This window comes from Clarias gariepinus, chromosome 7 (genome assembly GCF_024256425.1).
Source record: "Clarias gariepinus isolate MV-2021 ecotype Netherlands chromosome 7, CGAR_prim_01v2, whole genome shotgun sequence".
Classification (NCBI taxonomy): Eukaryota; Metazoa; Chordata; class Actinopteri; order Siluriformes; family Clariidae; genus Clarias; species Clarias gariepinus.
In genome coordinates, this window is record NC_071106.1 from 36,832,355 (window position 1) to 36,851,754 (window position 19,400).

Here is a 19,400-nt window from a genome sequence, read left to right on the forward strand (position 1 = left end):
ACAGACCTGGCAACCCTGACTGAGCTTGGTTTGACAGGGTGATGTTGTTATTCCTCACGAACTGTCATCTTCCAGCCAACATGGAGGTCGGACACTAAACGGTTTTGGTAGCTGTCTCCAGGAAAAATATTAATTTAATCCAATGACTGGTATCTTTAAATAACATGCTGGTGTTTAATCAATATGAGGTAAGATCTAGAGCAGAAGAATCTGATAAATTAGCTTTCGAAGCTAGGCTAGCTAGCAAGGTGTAGCCGACGGCTAACACGATTTGAGGCGTTAAAATGTAATTTGTAAAAAAAAAAAATCAAAAATAATTTAGTACATAGAAAATAAAGTTGAGTGTATGATAAGCTGGTGTGTTTTATTTATAGTATTATTTAGATCTGTTTATGGTTTATTGTGCACGAGCTGTGAATGATGCAGAAACAAAACGACTCGTAATGTTGTTTTGGACGTACAAAATAAATGTTTAACACTATTATATAGTTTATTCAGTGCCTGCCTATATAACTGAATGTGGTTGAATATTTAAATCGATTAATTTGTTTTTTTTATTTGGTACTGGATTCGAATTCTGACGTTTTAAAGGAAATGAATCGTCACCGAATCGATTCCGAGTCGATTCTGAGTCGACACATCAGAGCATCAGAACTCATCAGAGCATTAGAACATTAATTCATCTCCAGTAATTGCTTTATCTTAATCACTAATTTCCAGGAATACTGGATGCAGAGATGCTTCCTTGATCAAATGCCAGTTCATTCCATGGCATCATACACACAAACACACACACACACACACACACACCTTTCACACACTGGTTTTAGGGATGTAGGAGAAAATCAGAGAACCTTGAAGCAACTCTCTGCACAAAACTGTGCACGCGCGCACACACACACACATACTCTCTTGGAGTCAGATTTAAGTATTTTTAACATAATCATGCACTTCTAATATTAAAACAGTATTACACTATATAGTGTGTGTGTTAAACCAGGTGTAACCAGCGATATGGAATACGATGAGAGACTTGCACGCTTTCGCCAGGGTCACGTCAACCCGTTTGACAGAAGCGAAAGTGATGGGATCTCAGACAGGAAGGATCCTCCCAAACAGGGTGAGTCTGCAGCTTTGTGTGTGTCTATGTGTGTGTTTGTTCCACACCCGGGAAGTAGGAGTTTGCATAGACATAAACACACCAAGGATCATCATTGAATCAGGATTTCTTTTACTGGTCCTGATTTATTTACTTATTTTTTTCCCACTCAACTCCTAATTCTGAATAACGACCCACACATTCCATCAGAGGTGGGTTACGGTGGTTTGAAAGGAAAAATTGGAGTTTTCCCAATTGCATGCTGTTCGTGGTAAAGAAACCGGGCGATTGTTAGTAAGAATTATTAATCATTTTGTCACCAAATGAATTATCTCAACTTTAAAACATTACTGAATGCATTACATGATTTGTATAAAAAAAGGAAAAGGGAAAAGGAACTAACCATAGAGAATGCCTCAGAGACACAGGGTTGTTTTTTGCAGTGGTGTTATATTACTGAGAATCATGGTATAGCTCAGCATTCTCCATATGAGAGTGAAGAGAACCGACACAGAGAGGTCTGGAGAGACAGTTCTCCTGTATGGAGCGTCTTCTCAGCAGGTTACTTATCTGTCTGCTAAACCATCCAGGGAGTCGGGTCCGTTTCAGGATTAGTCAGAACTGCTGGACATTCTACATTATTTTATTTAAATTCTAACCTCGTCCATCCATCCATCATGTGAATAGGCCAGTGATTTTGTTTGTCCATCTGGCCATCTTATTAATGTGTACTCATTTTAATTGTCACTCATGCATTCTGTTAATTTACACGACTTTCTTTCCATTATTTTCTCCATTTATCCATCAAGATGATAAACTAGTTATTCAATTTACCCAGCTGTCCTCAATCATTCCATCCATCCATCCATCCATCCAACTATCCATCCTGTTGGTTATTCATTTTATCCATTCTTCCAACCATCCTGTTAGTCAGTGACTCCATCTGTCCATCAATTAATCATAATTAAAACCCTAGTAATTAGTGCTTCAACTCTGTAATCCTTCCATCCATCTATTCTATTGACTGATCATACATTTTATTCATCCTTCCATCTATCCAGTTGGTAAATTAATTACCCTATTCAGCTTCCTGTCCTGTTGCTCAAACAGTCATTTCCTCCATCCATACTTACTACTGATTAATCGTTCCATTTATCCATCCCTCCATCTATTAATCCATCCATCAAGTTGGTAAATTAATCATTCCATCCATACATTCCAGCTGTCCTGCTGCTTGATCAGTCGCTCCATCTATTCATCCAATCATTCTGTTGATCAATCACTCTGTCCCTCCTATTGATTAGTCGTTCCATCCATTCTTTGATCTTTCTCGTGATTGATCATACAATTAATTAATCTAGAAATTAATTACCCTATTCAAACCGCTGTCTGTTGCTTGCTCAGTCGTTCCATCCATCCATTCTTCCTATTGATTAGTCTTTATGTCCATTTATCCATCCATCCTGCTGATTAATCAGTTTTTGTTTTGGTTCATCTGTTCTGGTAATATGTCACGTTTTCCATCCATCCATCCAAACCAAAACTGTAAAGTTGGCATGTCTGTACATTGAAGATATTTGCGGGTAAATAATTTGGAAGGGCCGTACAAAATGTAATAGAACACATCAAGATGGTTTTGGAAATTTTTGTCAGTTTTTATACGCATCATGTAAAAACTACTAAAAAAATTTCTTATGGGGTTTTCACAGGTGTATTTGACCAAGCTTAAGGTAACATACAGGCTTTGTTTCATCGCAGTCAGCCAACGAGAAAATAAGACATCCCTAATATCATATGAGATTGACCTTAAAAAAATAATTAGCACTTATGAGTGTGCAAATGGAATCTACTTAATAAACGTGATGTCGCACCTTTATTCCGCGCACTTTACGATAACGTAAAAAATTTTGTTTATTGCAAAATTCAACAGATAGCGCTGTACAATTTGTGAGTGTGTAATTCAATTCCATGTCAATTAAGTCGTGGAAATATCTTGTCGTGGTATGTTTTTGTCATACAACTCCAGATAATTGAGTATAGGTCATGTCTTAAACAAGTCACCCTATAAGAGTTTTATATAACAGTTTTCTAGTTATTCTATAGTTACTGTGCAGTACAGCTTTTTGGCAACCGTTTGGGGGAGAAGCAAATGTGTTAAGTCCATATACTTTTGGCTATAGACTTGTGTATCCTCCAGTCCTCTCTTGTCCACTTATCTGTCTATATGTTTAAGTGATCACTGCTGTAGCTACTGATCCCATTATCACGCATTATAATTGACTGTTAATGTGGTAAGGAGGATGATCACCAGGTTGATTTATGACATCGTCAGGAGGATGTGGGAGAAGGATAAAAAAGGGAGAAATGAAACAGGAACCGTCTGATTGAAACAGGAACAGCAGTACTTCCACAGCTCTTCATTTTGGCTGGTTAGACGTCTGTGGCTTGTCTAAAGCGTTGCTACAAATGAACTGGAGCTGCTATATGAACTGGAGTTCCTGTAGTCAGCGCAGTGTAAAGCGTCTGTCAGGATTTAAAACCATGTTCTGTGAAGTCTACGCAGGTACAGATTTATCCTTTTTTTTTTAAATCTAGTCAAGGGTACCTTTATAGCTCTTTTGGATTGTTGATTCATTGCAAAGACCTAGGATAAGGCATAGCTGTGACATTTAGCTCTTTTAACCCGATCCATGCTTTAATCTTATCTCTATCCGAGGTGTCTGTAGAGCATGTGTGAGCATGCAACCTTAATTTATTGAGTTTTTTTAAGTAAATAGTTTTGTGTGCGTGTGTAATCACAACAATGTGTACAGAGTATTTATCATGGCAATGCTTTGTAGGAGCCTGACATATTCTTCTCTAGTTTATTGTTTACCTATTTTTAATGTTATAACTAATTACAGATTTTGGATGCATTCTTGCACAATCAGCAACCAGCAAGACTTTTTTGAGCTTAAAATGTTGCTGTTTTAAAAAGTAGATGACCATTTCTGATAGTAAAGAACAGGATGTCGTACTTTTTCTATCCATTTATAGTCACGTCTAATGTTGTGGAACATCCACGAAAAACTAGTAATCATTTATGTAGTCTTATGTTAAGTCTTTTGTTCGAAAAACTTTTACAGAGGAAAATTGTAGTGTTCAAAAGCGCAGACACTAAAGACTCATCCTGTAAATGTTTCTCTAAAAAGCTTCTTCATGTCAACAAATCATTTTATCTTATGAAATACACCGCCCTGCGAACGAGCTTCTACGATCCTATAAAAAACAAGAGAACGAGTGCATTAATATAAATTTTAAAAGAGCGCTGGTGTTATGCATCGTCTGACCGATCAGAATTAAGAAATGGTTTCATAGTCCTGATAGGTTTATCGTGCGTCCACGCCCTGTAGAGATCTTGCTTTCTTTCCCGCTGTTGCTGAGGTAATCATTAAGTCATGTCACTGTCACATGCTCTAGATTTTCCTTGAGATTTATGTAAGAGGCTGTGTCGATTAGGAAAGAGCGAGCGCTGCTGCAGTGGGCATTGATTTCTACAGCTTAAGAATAAACAACCCTCTGTGTGTATGATTTAATGGCTGTGACGTTTCGCTTCAACAGAGGTGAGACCGGAGCTCTGCTCCACGGAGAAGAAAAGCCAAAACTCTGACCGGACCATGGACCTGGGGCTGGCTGAGGACCATTTCTCGCGACCTGTGGTAAATTTATTATTTTTATGTTATTAATTCTTTTTGCACTAATGCGTATGATCTAATGGGTTTTTGAGTGACGTTGTGACTCCATTTGTGTGTTTAAAAGCATGCGGTGTTTTGAATCATTATCTCTCTCTTCGTATAGTCACCATTAGATGGCTAAAATGATAGCATTAAAATAAAGCTTGTTTTGGGCTTTTTAGATTGTGTAAAGATGCATAAAGGCTATGGCCAAGTGTGTGTTTGTCTGTTTTTCATGCTGTTTCTCAGTTCAAAGGTTGACTTGGTTATGAATAACAGTTAGTTTTTTATGTTTAGTGCAATGGCAATGTCATGATATAATATATAACTAATATTGTGATTTCACACTACACATTTTTTTGGATACTGTGTTGTCATTTTATTACATTATGTTTTTATTTTTATACAGATTACAGACCCTAATTAAAAGCAGGTGATTGGATTTACATTTTTTTTTAATCACCCTCATCCCGAGCGATTTACATTTCTTTTCATTTTTATTACACATCTAAGCAGTTGAGGATTAAGGGCCTTGTTCAAGGCCCAACAGTGGCAACTTGGTGGTGATGGGGTTTGAACCTGGAACCTTCTGAACTGTGGTCCAATGCCTTAACCACTGAGCTACCCCTGCCATACTGAGTCTTGAAAGTTGTAAAACAAAACTAATGCAGTTCTCTCTTTAGCTGTCAATTAATCAGCAAATCTCTATATTGTGATACGAGGGTGAGTCAAGTCGTACTCCACAGCACTCTGGCTGTAGCACTTATTTTAATTAACTCATAATCTCATTGCTTTTTTAATACACTTTTAAATACAAGATTTCATATTCCCTCATTAAAAAATGTTTAATGCTGAGCTGCGGGCCACGAATGCATCGTGGTCTTCACTTCTTTATTACAAGTAAATCTTCATCCTCGTAGTTCTGCTTTCAGGGGACTGAAATGTCTGACAGAGTGAGATCAGGACTATGGGGAGGACGCTTTACCACCTCAAAATAAAGTTTTTACAGAGTGTCAGAGATCATCATGCGAGAACACTTGGATAGCAGTCCCCTGTGTTTAAGCTTCCGCTCTTCAATAAGCGTCTCACTGTAACGAGTGCTGTCTATTGTTGAATCTTTTACCTGATAATGTTCCAATACTTCTGGCCCTTGAGATGAGAATCCAAGAAAACTGTAAGCATTGATGAATTTTCCAGCTAGTGGTTGACTTTTGAACTTTTTCTCGGTTGGAGATTGAGGATGTTTCTGTTCCAGACTCTGCCGAATCACAAACCAGGCGTCCAATTTAAAAAAGAATTGATGTAACACGTTCACACCTGCACAGCAGTGACTGCGGGAAAAGTAGCCCTGAAAAAGAAAAGTGCTAATAAGACCGATCAACAACAAGAGTTAATATAACCGGAGTGCAGATCATTTTTTGACTCATCCTCGTATTTATCTTTTATTATAGAAATGTCCTCTAATGTCATGATATAATATTTTTTGTGATAATAAATATATTTTTTTAATTATTGCATAAATGTCATGTTTTAAAAGTTTCACTACTTTAAAGTTATGGTACTGTACTTATCTCAAGGGCTTACAGTTTAACTTAATGCAAGTTACTGTACATATTGTTGTAATAAGTAATGCGTAGAAGAACTAAATAAATAGTTTCAAATATCTTAATCAAATGTTATTAAAAACAAAACAGTTTATGTATGAAAACAATTTAGTAAATTAGCAAAAATATTCAAAATTCACCACCCCACTGATTATTTTCCCATGAAAGCAGCACTGAAGTGATTTATTACCTACTCATTTTTCCCTCATAGCTTTTAGGAACTATTTGCACATTTGTATGAGTTAGTTAAGCAATAATAGAGATTTTTACAAAAATAAATGAATACTTCATTTTATCTCTGTTCAGGGCTCTTTCGTGGCGTCGGACATCGAGCAGCTGAAGCAGGCGATAGAGGAGTGTAAAAAGCTGATCTTAGAGCTGCCAGAACATTCGGAGAGACAGAAGGACACCGTGGCCAAACTCATCCATCTGCGTCTCAAACTCCAGGAGCTGAAGGTAGCATCAACATTTTATGGTAGCGTCATGAATAATAAAAAAAATCGTATTGTTATAGCTTTTGCTGGAGATCTTTGTCTTTGTGTTGGAGAAACATTTTAATCTCATACAACAGGACCCAGAAGAGGACGAGCCCAATTTGCGGATCGTCCTGGAGCACCGATTCTCTAAGGAGAAGAGCAAGAGTGTCAAACAGACCTGCGACAAGTGCAGCACCATCATCTGGGGTCTTATTCAGACCTGGTACACGTGCACAGGTGCCGATATTCTCCTAATACAGTTTATGTTCAGCTGAATAGAATGCAGAATTTAGAGTTTGAAAACCTTCTTTATGGATTATAATGGCAAAAGTACAGTAAATGCACACCTTCTATTAAATATTTAGGTGTTTCAGCCAAACTCATTGTGATACACCAAGCACATCAAAGATTAGCAGTACAATAAATAATTTTTAAAAGCTAATTAACTTTAAAAATGACATTTTCATGGGAGCATCTATGAGCACGAGCAGCTCAGCTACGATGCAGTATGCAAATGCACAAAGCAAATAAAAAATAATAATATCATAAAATTATTTTATCATAAAATAATGATAAAATCACCAACTACAGCATTCCAGACTGCCTCTGGAAGCAACATCATTACACCTAAAATGAAAAGCAGCACAACATCTTTTCATCTACTGTCTTTGTGGAAGTGGTTGCTAGGCAACACAGCCACTCAGTTGAATTTTCTTTTCCACATTAAGGCCAGACCTAATCGTAACCCTGATATTAGGCATCAGTGTGTAGTCAGGATGTAGTGGACATGCTGCTATGCTGCTAAGCCAAAAGTTTTCTATATTTTCTATGCTGTATAATTTTTTATTATATTCTTATTTCATATTTTATATTCCTTACTTAAATATTTTTTTTATACTCTATTTTTCTTTTTCATTATTATATTCTTATGTCTTATTTTTTATTTAGAATACCCTATTTTTTTTTGTTAAAACATTTCACTGCGTATCCAATTGCGTATGACTGTGTATGCGACAAATAGAATTTTAAATTTCTTTCACCTAATGTATTTTAGTTTTAAATGACATCTTGCATTTGTTTGCCACAGGGTGTTACTATCGTTGCCATAGCAAGTGCATGAATCAAATCACAAAACCATGCGTGAGGTCCAAAGTGAGCCACCAGTCAGAGTACGAACTAAACATCTGCCCAGAGATCGGTCTGGACAAACAGGATTATAGATGTGCTGAGTGCCGAGCCCAGATCTCTCTCAGTAAGTGTTCACCCTGTTGCTGTTACAGAAGATGCTGAATGAAATCACTATTTCAATCATGTGACCATATTATTATTACATTTTTATTTTATTTTATTAAATATCCATGCATACCTTTACATAAACCTCTGCCCGGTATACCTGCCATGCCAGCCATTTTCCAGTGCTGTGTCTCATCCTGTAGGAGGCGTCCCGAGTGAGGCGAGGCAGTGTGACTATACGGGACAGTATTACTGTAGCACCTGCCACTGGAACGACACTGCCATCATCCCTGCACGTGTCATACACAACTGGGAATTTGAGCCCAAAAAGGTGAAATATAAACCAAGTGGGAACTTTAGATCACAGTGGTCTGCATGTCTAATGTCATCAATTAGGCGATTAATTTTTCGCAAAAAAAAATTATTTGTCACATATGAGAAATGAACATGCTTTGAGAGTGTCTAAAACAAGCCTGCTGTGTGTAGGTGTGCCGCTCATCCATGCGTTACCTGGCGCTTATGATCTCCCGGCCTGTGCTGAAGCTGAAGGAGATAAACCCACTACTCTTTAACTTTGTCGAGGAACTGGTGGAAATCAGGGTGAGGTTTCTTCACTGCTTCTTTTATTTTTATTGTATTTTGCAATCAGTATATACTACCAGGATAAAGGTTTAAATACCTTCTAACTTCATGGACTTAACTTTTTTCTACACTGTAAAACAATGCTGAAGGCGTCCAAAAACTGCATAATCTTCTTTGAACAATTGATATTGAGATGTATCTGCTACTTATGCTCTGTAAAGCCTTCATAACGGCCAACTGCTTGATCGGTTTCGCAAATGAACTTGACAGTACAGTGGTACCTTGGTCCCGTAAGAAATAATTTAAATGCAGATAATCTGTTCAAGCCACCCAAAAATATTACCAATATTACTGATTTCCAACATGCTTAAAAGCGAAACTGAAACTCCATCCTTGCTAGACTTTTTGGTACCCATGGTGCTATGTCTTGCACAAAGTACAAAAAAAAGAGGGACCCGCGTCGCTTGGCTTTCCACTGACACAAAGTTTTGAACGGTTCCCGGACATATGCATAAAATTGTATACCAAAAATGTTTCGCATGCCAAGGCAAATTTCTTGCAAAATTTTAGTTCTTAAGGTGAAAGTTTACAGGGTGTATGGCAAGGTACTACTGTAGTGTGCTTGCAAGAATTGTTTCAGAATGGTTGGCCTCCGTGCCTTAAAATAACATTTGACTGTTGTTGTTGTTGGTATTCAATTACCTAATTCCAGATGTGTTATTTCATAGTTTTAAGATCTTCAGTATTGTTCTAGAATGTAGAAAATAAATCAAACATTGAATTAGAAGGTGTCCCCAAACTTTTGACTGGTGATGTAACAGCAACAATAAACAATGTGGACTTATTGCATCTTGTAGGTCTGATTGTCATTAGGTTTTCTCTTTTCAATCACAGAAGCTGCGTCAGGATATATTATTAATGAAGCCCTACTTCATCACCTGTAAAGAGGCCATGGAAGCCAGATTGCTGCTGCAGGTACAGGGTTTTCACATGATACCTGACTTGACTTGAAGTCGAACTGATAAACAAGATGATAAAGTTGTCCTCTTAATTAAGCTCAAGACACATTTACATTTAGGCATTTGGCAGACGCTCTTATCCAGAGCGACTTACATTTTTATCTCATTACACATCTGAGTAGTTGAGGGTTAAGGGCCTTGCTTAAGGGCCCAACAGTGGCAACTTGGTGGTTGTGGGGTTTGAACCTGGGATCTTCCGAACCGTAGTCTAATGCCTTAACCACTGAGCTACCCTGCTAACTTATTATTAACTTGTTATTCTACAGTTGGCATGAAACGTTCAAACAAGACTAAGCACAGAAGGTTGTTGTAAAAAATCAGCAAGAGTCCGTATAAATTTGAGAATTGGACATCTAAAATGAAAAATGAAGTTTATAAATAATTATCGCAGTTTAGTTCCAATCCAGATGATGCCACAATTATTATCCAAGTCTATGAGTGGGCGCGATGGCATTACTTTCTCCTCTGTCCATCAAAACCACATTATGCGGTTTCTCAACAGAGAGAGATATAAAATGCATTTGCACATAATGTTTTGCTTTCACATGATGAAAAGCTGAAAAGCAAGACCTTCGCTCTATTTTATTTTCATTGATTGAGGGATTGCTTTTTAAGAATTAAATGTTGACTCGGAAAGCGGAATGGAATCTCGTTATCTTGGATTTCTCTTTTATCAGTGCGTTGCAGTCACGTCACACTGAAATGCTAACATGCTAAGCCATGCTCTTGACTGTGTTTAAAGCAGAAGTGTGATTTTTACAGAATATGTTGTTCTTAGGAATTAATCCTTTTCCTTTTTTTTCCACTTATGGTTCATTCATTCCTACTTATGAAACAGAATCAGTTTTAATACAATATGACTGCTTAAAGTTAATCTGAAGACATCATTTTGTATTTTCTTCCAAGTGTGCTGTAGCCTGTACGTGTAATATGAGCAGCGGTAGAAAAAAAAAGATGCTCTCTCTCTCTAGATGGCTTCTTGTGAGAGAGAAATGGAAAATAGCCATAGGAGAAAGTTGTGTGGAAAAAAAAGAGAGGTTTAGGAGTTGGCAAGACAGCATAAAATAAAAAGAAACAAATAAAAATCACAGGAGGAGACATGCGTATCATATGTGATATAAATGAATATGTTTTGCAAATAGCATTTGTCATAAGTACTATTTTATGATTATTAGTTTTTTTGATCTTCCTGATTATGGTTAATGGTTAATGCTTTAGCATTAAAAACATCCTGGGATGGAAAAAAGGCTGACTCATGTAGACTGGGCATAAGCTTTATTGTGTGTACTGTACATGTAGCAACAGTGCCATCTTTAGGTAATGGAAAGAACTGCAGTGTTAATCAGGATGATGATGAGTGAAGTTCAGTCCGTCCTCTGATCTCATCATGTCAGAGTGCACCAGATATACTAAGCATCTATTGAAACTGAAATCATAACATAATAATCATAGTTAAACTTTTTTTTTTTTTTTTTTTTTTTGGAAAGCCAAAAGCGATCTCTGACTGCTGAGGGTTTTTTTTTTTTTAAAGCATGTTTTTCTTGTTAATGTTACAGCTTCAGGATCGGCAGCATTTTGTGGAGAATGACGAAATGTACAGTCTACAGGACCTGATCGACATCTCCAGCGGCCGTCTCAGCTGCTCTCTCACAGAGATTCACACCACCTTCGCCAAGCACATTAAACTCGACTGTGAGGTACAGTAAGAACATGCGAAATTAGGGTTAACCGTAACCCTAATTTCAAATAAAAAGTGCTGGACGAATAAAGCTTGTTCTGATCAGCACTTGAAACTGACAACATTACCAGAAGGAGATATTGATCGGTACTTCTCTCTCTCTTTCTGCTTTCTTTTTTTTTAGCGATGCCAAGCCAAAGGTTTTGTGTGTGAGCTGTGTAAGGAGGGGGATATTCTCTTCCCGTTCGATAGCCACACCTCAGTGTGCCACGACTGCTCCGCGGTTTTCCACAGGTCAGACTCGAATCATTCAGTTGATCGCACAGCTCTCCACTGCTGATTAGTTTAGTCTAATCAAGTTATGTTTACTAATAGAATTCTGGCGACACTCATGTACATAAAGACGTAAAATATCCTGGGCAAATTTCATTTGTTCAGCAGTCTAGTCCTGTTTTAGCTTCTTTAGTTGGTTTGGTTGTTTGTAACAGTGATGACTTAATGGTTAATGCTTTAGGTCACTGATTAGGAAGCATCTGCACCACCAAGCTGCCACTGTTGCGCCCTAGAGCAAGGCCCTTTAGTCTATCTGCTCTATCTTTTTTCATTTAAGGGTTATGGGGTTGTGTCCCTTTTTATGGAAGTAAGAAAGTGAGGGGGGTTGGTGATGATAGAGGAGGTGTGGTTGTGGCTTGTGGGGAAACAGGGGGTCATTCTGACCTTGTTGGAAAACTCAGTCAGGTTGTAGGTTCTGTCCAAGCCTAATTCTGATTGGTCAGAAGTAACAGCCATAAACAGTTTTTTTTCCCCTCTCAAGCCTTTCTTTTTTTTTCAACAAGGGAACAAAAATGCAGCCAGTCATGATTCCACAAAACCAGAAAATCCTGCGCTAAAGTGTTTAAAAGCTTCATCTCTGATGTTACAAAATGCTGACACTGAAGACTCCCCTAAATCCTACATTAATGTATCGTCATAAAAAAACTTTTCCATATTAATGATTAAACTGTACTGTCATAGCTGACCATTTAGAATTTAACAGCAAAGTGGTACAAATTATTTAAAATTATATACAATTGACCACTATGAATTTGCGGTTTTGAGTTTGCGGCTTTAGTCATTTGCGGAGTTTGCCTTTGAACCCTGCAATTTTGTGGAAATATTTGTCGCAGTTTTTTTAATGTTTTTTTTTTCGTAGCAATATGTAATTTTCATGTGTTTTAACGCTAAACTATTAAGAACAATTTCATTTACTTATTTTGTGACATAAATGTTAATGTAAATTCAGCTCTATTTCCATATAAAATATAATACTGTATACATATTTCAGTACTGTATAGAGAACACAAAGCAACTGTATAGGAAAACAAGGCTTGAGATTGTGAATTATTACTGTATTTATGCTACCTGTACCAAAGAAAACGACAGAATTTCAAAGAAAACACTTACAGGATTGTACAGTATACAGGTTTACCTTTACATTATTATTATTTTTTAAGGGTAATGTATTAAGCTGAGTTTGAATTTAAATCAAAGTGGGAGCATATTTGGGGGCATATTTACGGTTGAAACTTTTTTTTTTTTGACCACATCCAGAGTCAAAAAAGTTTTTTCACAATTCGCAGGTGTTTCAGGAGCGTAATTTTAAGGTTTTTTTTCTGTAGCTTATATATCTGCTTTTAACACAGAAAATCTGTAAGCTATGGACCTTTTTTATTGTACTGTATATACCAGATTCACATTTAGACCGAGAGAGAAAGAGAGTGCCAGATGACTACAAATGATGTAAACTGAAGCTCACTTTATTATTTTAACAGTGATCAGTGTCAGGTGTTGCTTTTGTAAGACTCCAAAAAAATCATTTGTTAATATTTAATTTTGCTTCTCTTTCAAATCAGGGATTGTTATTACGACAACTCGACGACGTGTCCACGATGCGCCAGAATGACCGAGCGCAAGCAGGAGGAGCTGGCGGAGCTTTAGAGACATGGGATGTTAGCTGGTACACGGAATTTCACTGTGACGGCACCACGATCGGTGCTGAACCTGGCATTGTGAGCATGCTTTCGTTACAGGGCTGGCACATTCCTGGTGTTCCTGTATACTTCTTTGTATCGGCTGTCTTTTTTTTAAAAATCTGCTTTTTGTGCGTCTGTGTGTTGTAACACTACAGCATCGATGAAGACACTGCAGGAGAGACACTGAACGAGATGTGTGATAGGGGTGAACTTGTAATATCGGCTTTCGCAATGAGCTCTGTGATCATGCAGGACTGAACATGAAACACTACAAGTGTTGTATGGATTTTAACAGGTTTAACAAACAAACAAACAAAAAAAGTCTCCCATTACCTAGCCTTATTAATGAGATTGTGTTAAGGCGCTTTCACACTTTTTTATGTTTTAAAGTGAGTTTTGAAACATAAGATTTGTGTGAAAGCACCTTTCTATAGTATATCAAATCTGTTTATTATAGTACACTATAATATATTTCTGTATTTATCTCTGCATTGTAGTTACAGGGAAATGGCAATGTGTGTGACATGCAGGATTAACATATTTCTTATCGCCAAACATTTAATCAAAATCAGTGTAAAGACTATTGATTTACCCAAGCGCCATATTTTAACGTTATTATTACTTCAGTCAAACTGAAGGAGGAGTAAAAGAGGAGTAAAGTTCTGTGGTGTTTGTCTCTATGGCTCTTTAATCCGTTTGCTCTCATTTTGAGGCAGGCGATACCTCAGAATGTACTGGTTTATGCACTCTTTATTATTTGTTTTAAAATAATATTGATTATGCTGTTACATTTCAGCATGCCATTTAGTTTTTTTTCTCTTTTTTTTGAGCTGTGATGTAACAGACATTGTGATGTGAAGTTATTCTTATCTGTACAATGTAACGTGATGCTTATGAAGAACATGAGTAAAGTTAATAACTGGACGTTGTCCACATTTGTAGTCACTTTTCCTGAGTTTTACAACACATTTAACAAATGTCTTGTTCAAGAAAAGACATTTGACAAAAGAGGAAAGCTAAGCCAGGTAAAGGATTAGCAACCTAGCACTTCACTACAAGAGAATGGAAACGAATAGTTTTTAACCTCGAGAAACACATCTTGACAAAAATCAGTTTGCACATGTGTAAAATAATTTTTTGTCCATCACTAGGGATAAAACTAAAGGATTTACTTTATAAAGCAAGAACAGGCTTGAACAGTGTTGTTATTCCATCCATCATTTATGTTGTAGCTTTGGAAAAATAAAGAAGAAGAAAAAAGAGAAATTAAATCTTAGCATGGTGTTTCTTTTTCTAAAGCATCTGGCTGATTTCTAAATATTTTTAAATGTGAACTTATGCGGATGGCACAGTGGCATAGTGGTTAGCTGTCACCTTGCACCTCCAGGGTCTGGGTTTGATTCCCACTTTAGTTTACATGTCCTCCCCCGACGTCCCACAGTCCAAAGACATGTAGATTAGGCTAATTTGCTTTGCCCAAATTGCCTGTAGTGTGTGTATATGTTTCTGCCCTGGGAGGCACCTTGGGGTCCAGGCCCCCTGTGACCCTGTATACATAAAAAAGCGGTAAAGCCGATGAGTAAAATTAATTCCCCTCCACTCTTGTAATGACACCACCAATGCAAATATACCAGTTCCGTTAAATACTTGTGCATCTGAATTTCAAAAACTGTGGCTAAGAGACAACAGCTAAACCTTTCTCACAGACTGAAGAAATTATCTAGTATATGTAGTAACTGGCATCAATAATTGTAAGGAGGTACACTCTAAAAAATGATTCTGTGGCCTTGTAAATTTCACAGTTATAAAAAGGTTATGTTACCTTAATAAAATCTCTAAAAGTCACATACATGATTGTTTGAGTTAGACAAATCAAAATAAATGCTTAAAAAAACAACTATTCATTTTGTCTTAAATTTACACTATAATTTAAGTTTACTTCACTAGTGAAAATCAGCATTTGACTAACTTAATTATATTTTTAACATGCACTTAATATTTTTTGTTACATTTCAATCAAAATATCTGTTAATGGAGTAATTGTACTGATTAGTTTCAAGAACTACAATTATCACTCATTCCAACTCAATATTCTTTATGTTTAACAACAAAAACTTAAATAATTGAGTAAATTGCCCTGTGCAAGTGCTCATGGGAAGTCTGGTGTAACATCAGAGACAAGAAGGCTGTGAGGATGTGAGAATGGACATGAAGCACCTGGAACATTCTGGAACACTCCTTATAAATCCTGGTGAGTAAACAGCTAACACAAGTTACTGTAATAATGACTCTGTCTGCCTGCACACACAACTTTATAGGGTGTGAGTTACTGTTCTGAATCCTGTCACAGCCGAGCTCCAGAGCTAACGATAGCTAGCAACAGGCCAGTCCTGGTGTTCAGTGTGATTTAGCTTGTTTGTTCCAACCACCGAACAGCTCAGCTAAAGCGGCGTTAATACAGACACTTAAACTCTGGTGTAAAAGGAGAGATTTAACACCGAGCAGGAGCGCGTGCATGTCCGGGTTTCTCGGTGTAACCGGCCGCGGTTGTGCCGCAATATTTGAATTTCTCCCGCCAAATGCGGTGATTTTGCGCAGCCTACCGCCACTGTGTAGAGGATATAAAACTAACATGTTCAAATAATTACCGCATGTGTACCGGTCCACCTCACACACTGAACCGCGAGTCTGCTCGGTCACTCCGACACTTTAAGCAGGAAACGCGGACCAAAGCAGGTTTCAACAGCAGAAATGAGGTGCAGTGTCCGGGTTCTGGCAGTGTTTTATCCGTTACTGTATATGAGTATTTTTAACATGATTAAACACTGAGCACGCAGCGGCAGATGTTATAAAATAAATGTGCTAAGTACTGTACTAGTAACTAAAGCTATGAAATATAAAGATTTTAGTGAAAATACAACATTTCTTTCAGAATTATAATTAGGAGAAAGTAATATAAAATTAAAATATTGAAGTGAAATGTTATGTATGTTCTGATATGTAAGTAAAAGAAACTAAAACTGATTGATTTTGTGTGTTTGTGTGAAACATGTTATATATTTTCTATATCTCTTTCACAGCACCAACACCACTAATGAAGAGAAGTTGAATGGAGATAAAACAGGAGGTAAATGTCAACTTTTTAAATGTTACAGAAGTATTAAATGTGTAACCATTGAATTAAAGATAGAAATTAAAACAGGGCTTAAAATATTTCACTTTACCTATAATAAGTCTAGACTATACAAGTTTTCCACTCGAATATACTAGATTTTAGTATGTGGAATATACTAGTCATGTGTAAATAAAGTTGGGTATCATTTTTATACAAGGGACAAAAACATGTACAAGGGACGTTCAAGTCAAAGCGGGACCGTTGATTGTGCAGAATAACAGAACACTCCCTTTATTTCTCTCTATATTTTTTTCTCTATGTATGAGGTTGTGCATTGTTCTGTAAGAGCAAAATGCCTTTGGTGATCGAAGCAGTCTGTTTTGTGTAAAAGCAATCCACTGGAATGTTCACCGGAATTTTACCAGCAATGCGCTACAGAAAATCCAATCAGTTTTACGTCTTCATTTTAGAGAATTTTCATCACAAGTTGCGCTTTGACGTAAACACCTCTCGTAGATCAGTGTGGTGATGTATATTAACATATATTCCATTCAAATACATACTTTTTAATGTATTTGAACGGAAGTACTATTTTACCAGTCTGGTAGACTTTATAGTAACAGTCACACTTGTACTTACTTGTATACTATTGTTCCTTTTTCAGGTGCCAGCATCATGGGATGGGTGTAAACTGTGTGCATTTGTCGCATCATCAAAAGGAATTTCGATCATTATGGAGTGAAGCATGGTACTGTTGGTGATGATATTTAGTGTCCTGTGTTCATTTAGACTGTCATTGCTTCTTTAAGATTTAAGAAGGTCTGCACACACATTTGTATGGATCCCACAGTTTGCAGGAAACTGAAGTGTGAAGGTGTGCAATCTTTCAGATGTAAAATGTGACTCATTAGATTCTAATACAAAAGTCTACTTTCCTCATGTTAACTGTATAATACTTGTAGCAGAAGTATTGTTTCTGAGACTGTTTACTAATAAGATAAATCCAGCTCTTTGTTTATGATCCTGTTACATGTCATTTGCAAAGTAAACCAGGTTGAGGTTAGACTTCATGTCTTGTTAAATTTGGCAAATAAATGTTTAATTAAAATGGTAATTTGTGTATTGTTTCTTTCATTCAGTTAAAATATTAAGTAAATGTAGCACATTTGTTTGTTAAATAATAGTATAATTTTCAGTATCTTCTACCTTCCATTTCAATTATATCTACTCAATTATTTTACTCATTTTCACTTTGCATTAACTTCTGATTTTCATTACATTTACTCAATTTTGTACATCATTGTACTAAATATAGTTATTCAGGTCTACTTAATTTTTTTACTGACTTGTACTTAATTCACAAAGTATATTTTACATAATTTTTATATTTTTTTATATTTACTCAATATTTTTAAGTGTAAAAATGTTTCACCAAAAAAATTGAGTACAGCACAGTTTTATTTTTTAGAGTGTAAGTAAAATTATCTTTCATTTTATATGTTAAAACAACATAAAATCATCAACAATATAACAAAATAATCACAAAAAAATAAAACAGTTCTTGCAAATGAGCAAACAGAGAGGACTTGAAGTATTAGACTTTCATGTCATCCATATGTTTAAAATAAATTTGTTAAAAAAAACATGTCTTGCGCTTTTATACCAGCTCACAGTTTTAACAAAGTTGGTGGTTTAAAATCTTTTATTGTCTTGTGATTTTCCCCCCATGCAGACTGCCAGCAAGCACTGCCATCCATGTCCACAATTCTTTTCCACATAAAGCTTTACTATACTACAATGCTAATATTACTAGTCAAAGGAAGTCACTTTTTGTTTCCAAATGGCATCTAAAAGGTATTGATCACATATCTTTGCTACAGGTTCTGTACTTACATTTGAACAATTCATAAACGATTTTCAATTCTGTTTAGAGAATTTAAATGAGTGATTAACGCTATCCCAAGTGGCTTATGGCGTCTTTGTAAATCTTATCTTAGCTCATGTGAAATAGTAACTATGTATGACAAACCAAGCATAGGTGGTGTTCTCATCACTGCTACAAAAATACAGTATATGTCAAACCATTCATAACCTAAACAAGAACGTTGCAACAACAACAAAAAAAATAATAATAATAACTTTATTGGTCTTCAATAACTGATAACATAAATTAGAAGAAGAAACATGACTCATCTCATACAAATATCCTATTCATATATGTTAAAGCACTTCACATTTATTATTAATACACTTTTAATATTATTTATCAATCTCATATTTTCACTTTGAAGGATATACTGCTGCAATAATTAATAATTGAAATATATTGTCAACTTTATTATTTAATGGCCAAAATCTACATTTATAAATGTACATTTTCTAAACTATCATCCTTACTCTTGAATATAATTTTTTAATTTTTTTTTATTTAATCAATGAAAGAACTGTGACCTTTCCCTATTTACATTGTTTTCATATTAGTTTACTTTCTCTACTGCTTTCTTTGCTTTAAAAAGAAAAGTTATTTATTTTTTGTTGGTTAACTCTGTCTATTGTTATTCTTTATTTACATATTCTTTGTTAAGTTGCTTATACAATTTATAATACTTATTTTTTTGTTCTGTTAACTGTGGACAGCTATTGTATAAAAAATTTTTTTACACCTGAATCTTGTATGTTATACCTTTATTCTCTTAATATTGTACTGTAATTGTATTTTTTGCTATTATTATTATTATTATTAGCATGGTGTTGCTAAAGCCTTGACGGACACGTGACCAGCTCGCTGTTTAAAATGGCCGCTCCGTGAGCCTATCAGGTCGCAAAGACCCCTGCCGACCATGCAGCTGCCTGATAAGAAATATATCTG

The 19,400-nt window shown here is 36.1% G+C and overlaps 1 protein-coding gene across 2 annotated transcripts; it reads left to right on the plus strand.

Annotated features, from left to right (window-relative positions):
* Positions 1 to 34: 34 nt before the first annotated feature.
* On the plus strand, positions 35 to 14,340 carry def8 (differentially expressed in FDCP 8 homolog). Of its 2 annotated transcripts, XM_053501152.1 has the most exons (12): positions 35 to 188; positions 1,001 to 1,120; positions 4,700 to 4,797; positions 6,723 to 6,872; positions 6,988 to 7,129; positions 7,980 to 8,144; positions 8,329 to 8,456; positions 8,612 to 8,725; positions 9,602 to 9,682; positions 11,283 to 11,423; positions 11,589 to 11,698; positions 13,297 to 14,340. In XM_053501152.1, exons 2-12 carry the CDS (start codon positions 1,015 to 1,017, stop codon positions 13,379 to 13,381), a joined length of 1,320 nt encoding a protein of 439 aa, XP_053357127.1. In that variant the 5' UTR covers positions 35 to 188; positions 1,001 to 1,014; the 3' UTR covers positions 13,382 to 14,340. The 2 variants fall into 2 exon arrangements, with proteins under 2 accessions (XP_053357127.1, XP_053357128.1); XM_053501153.1 differs by lacking the exons at positions 35 to 188; positions 1,001 to 1,120 and adding an exon at positions 3,288 to 3,662.
* Positions 14,341 to 19,400: the final 5,060 nt, after the last annotated feature.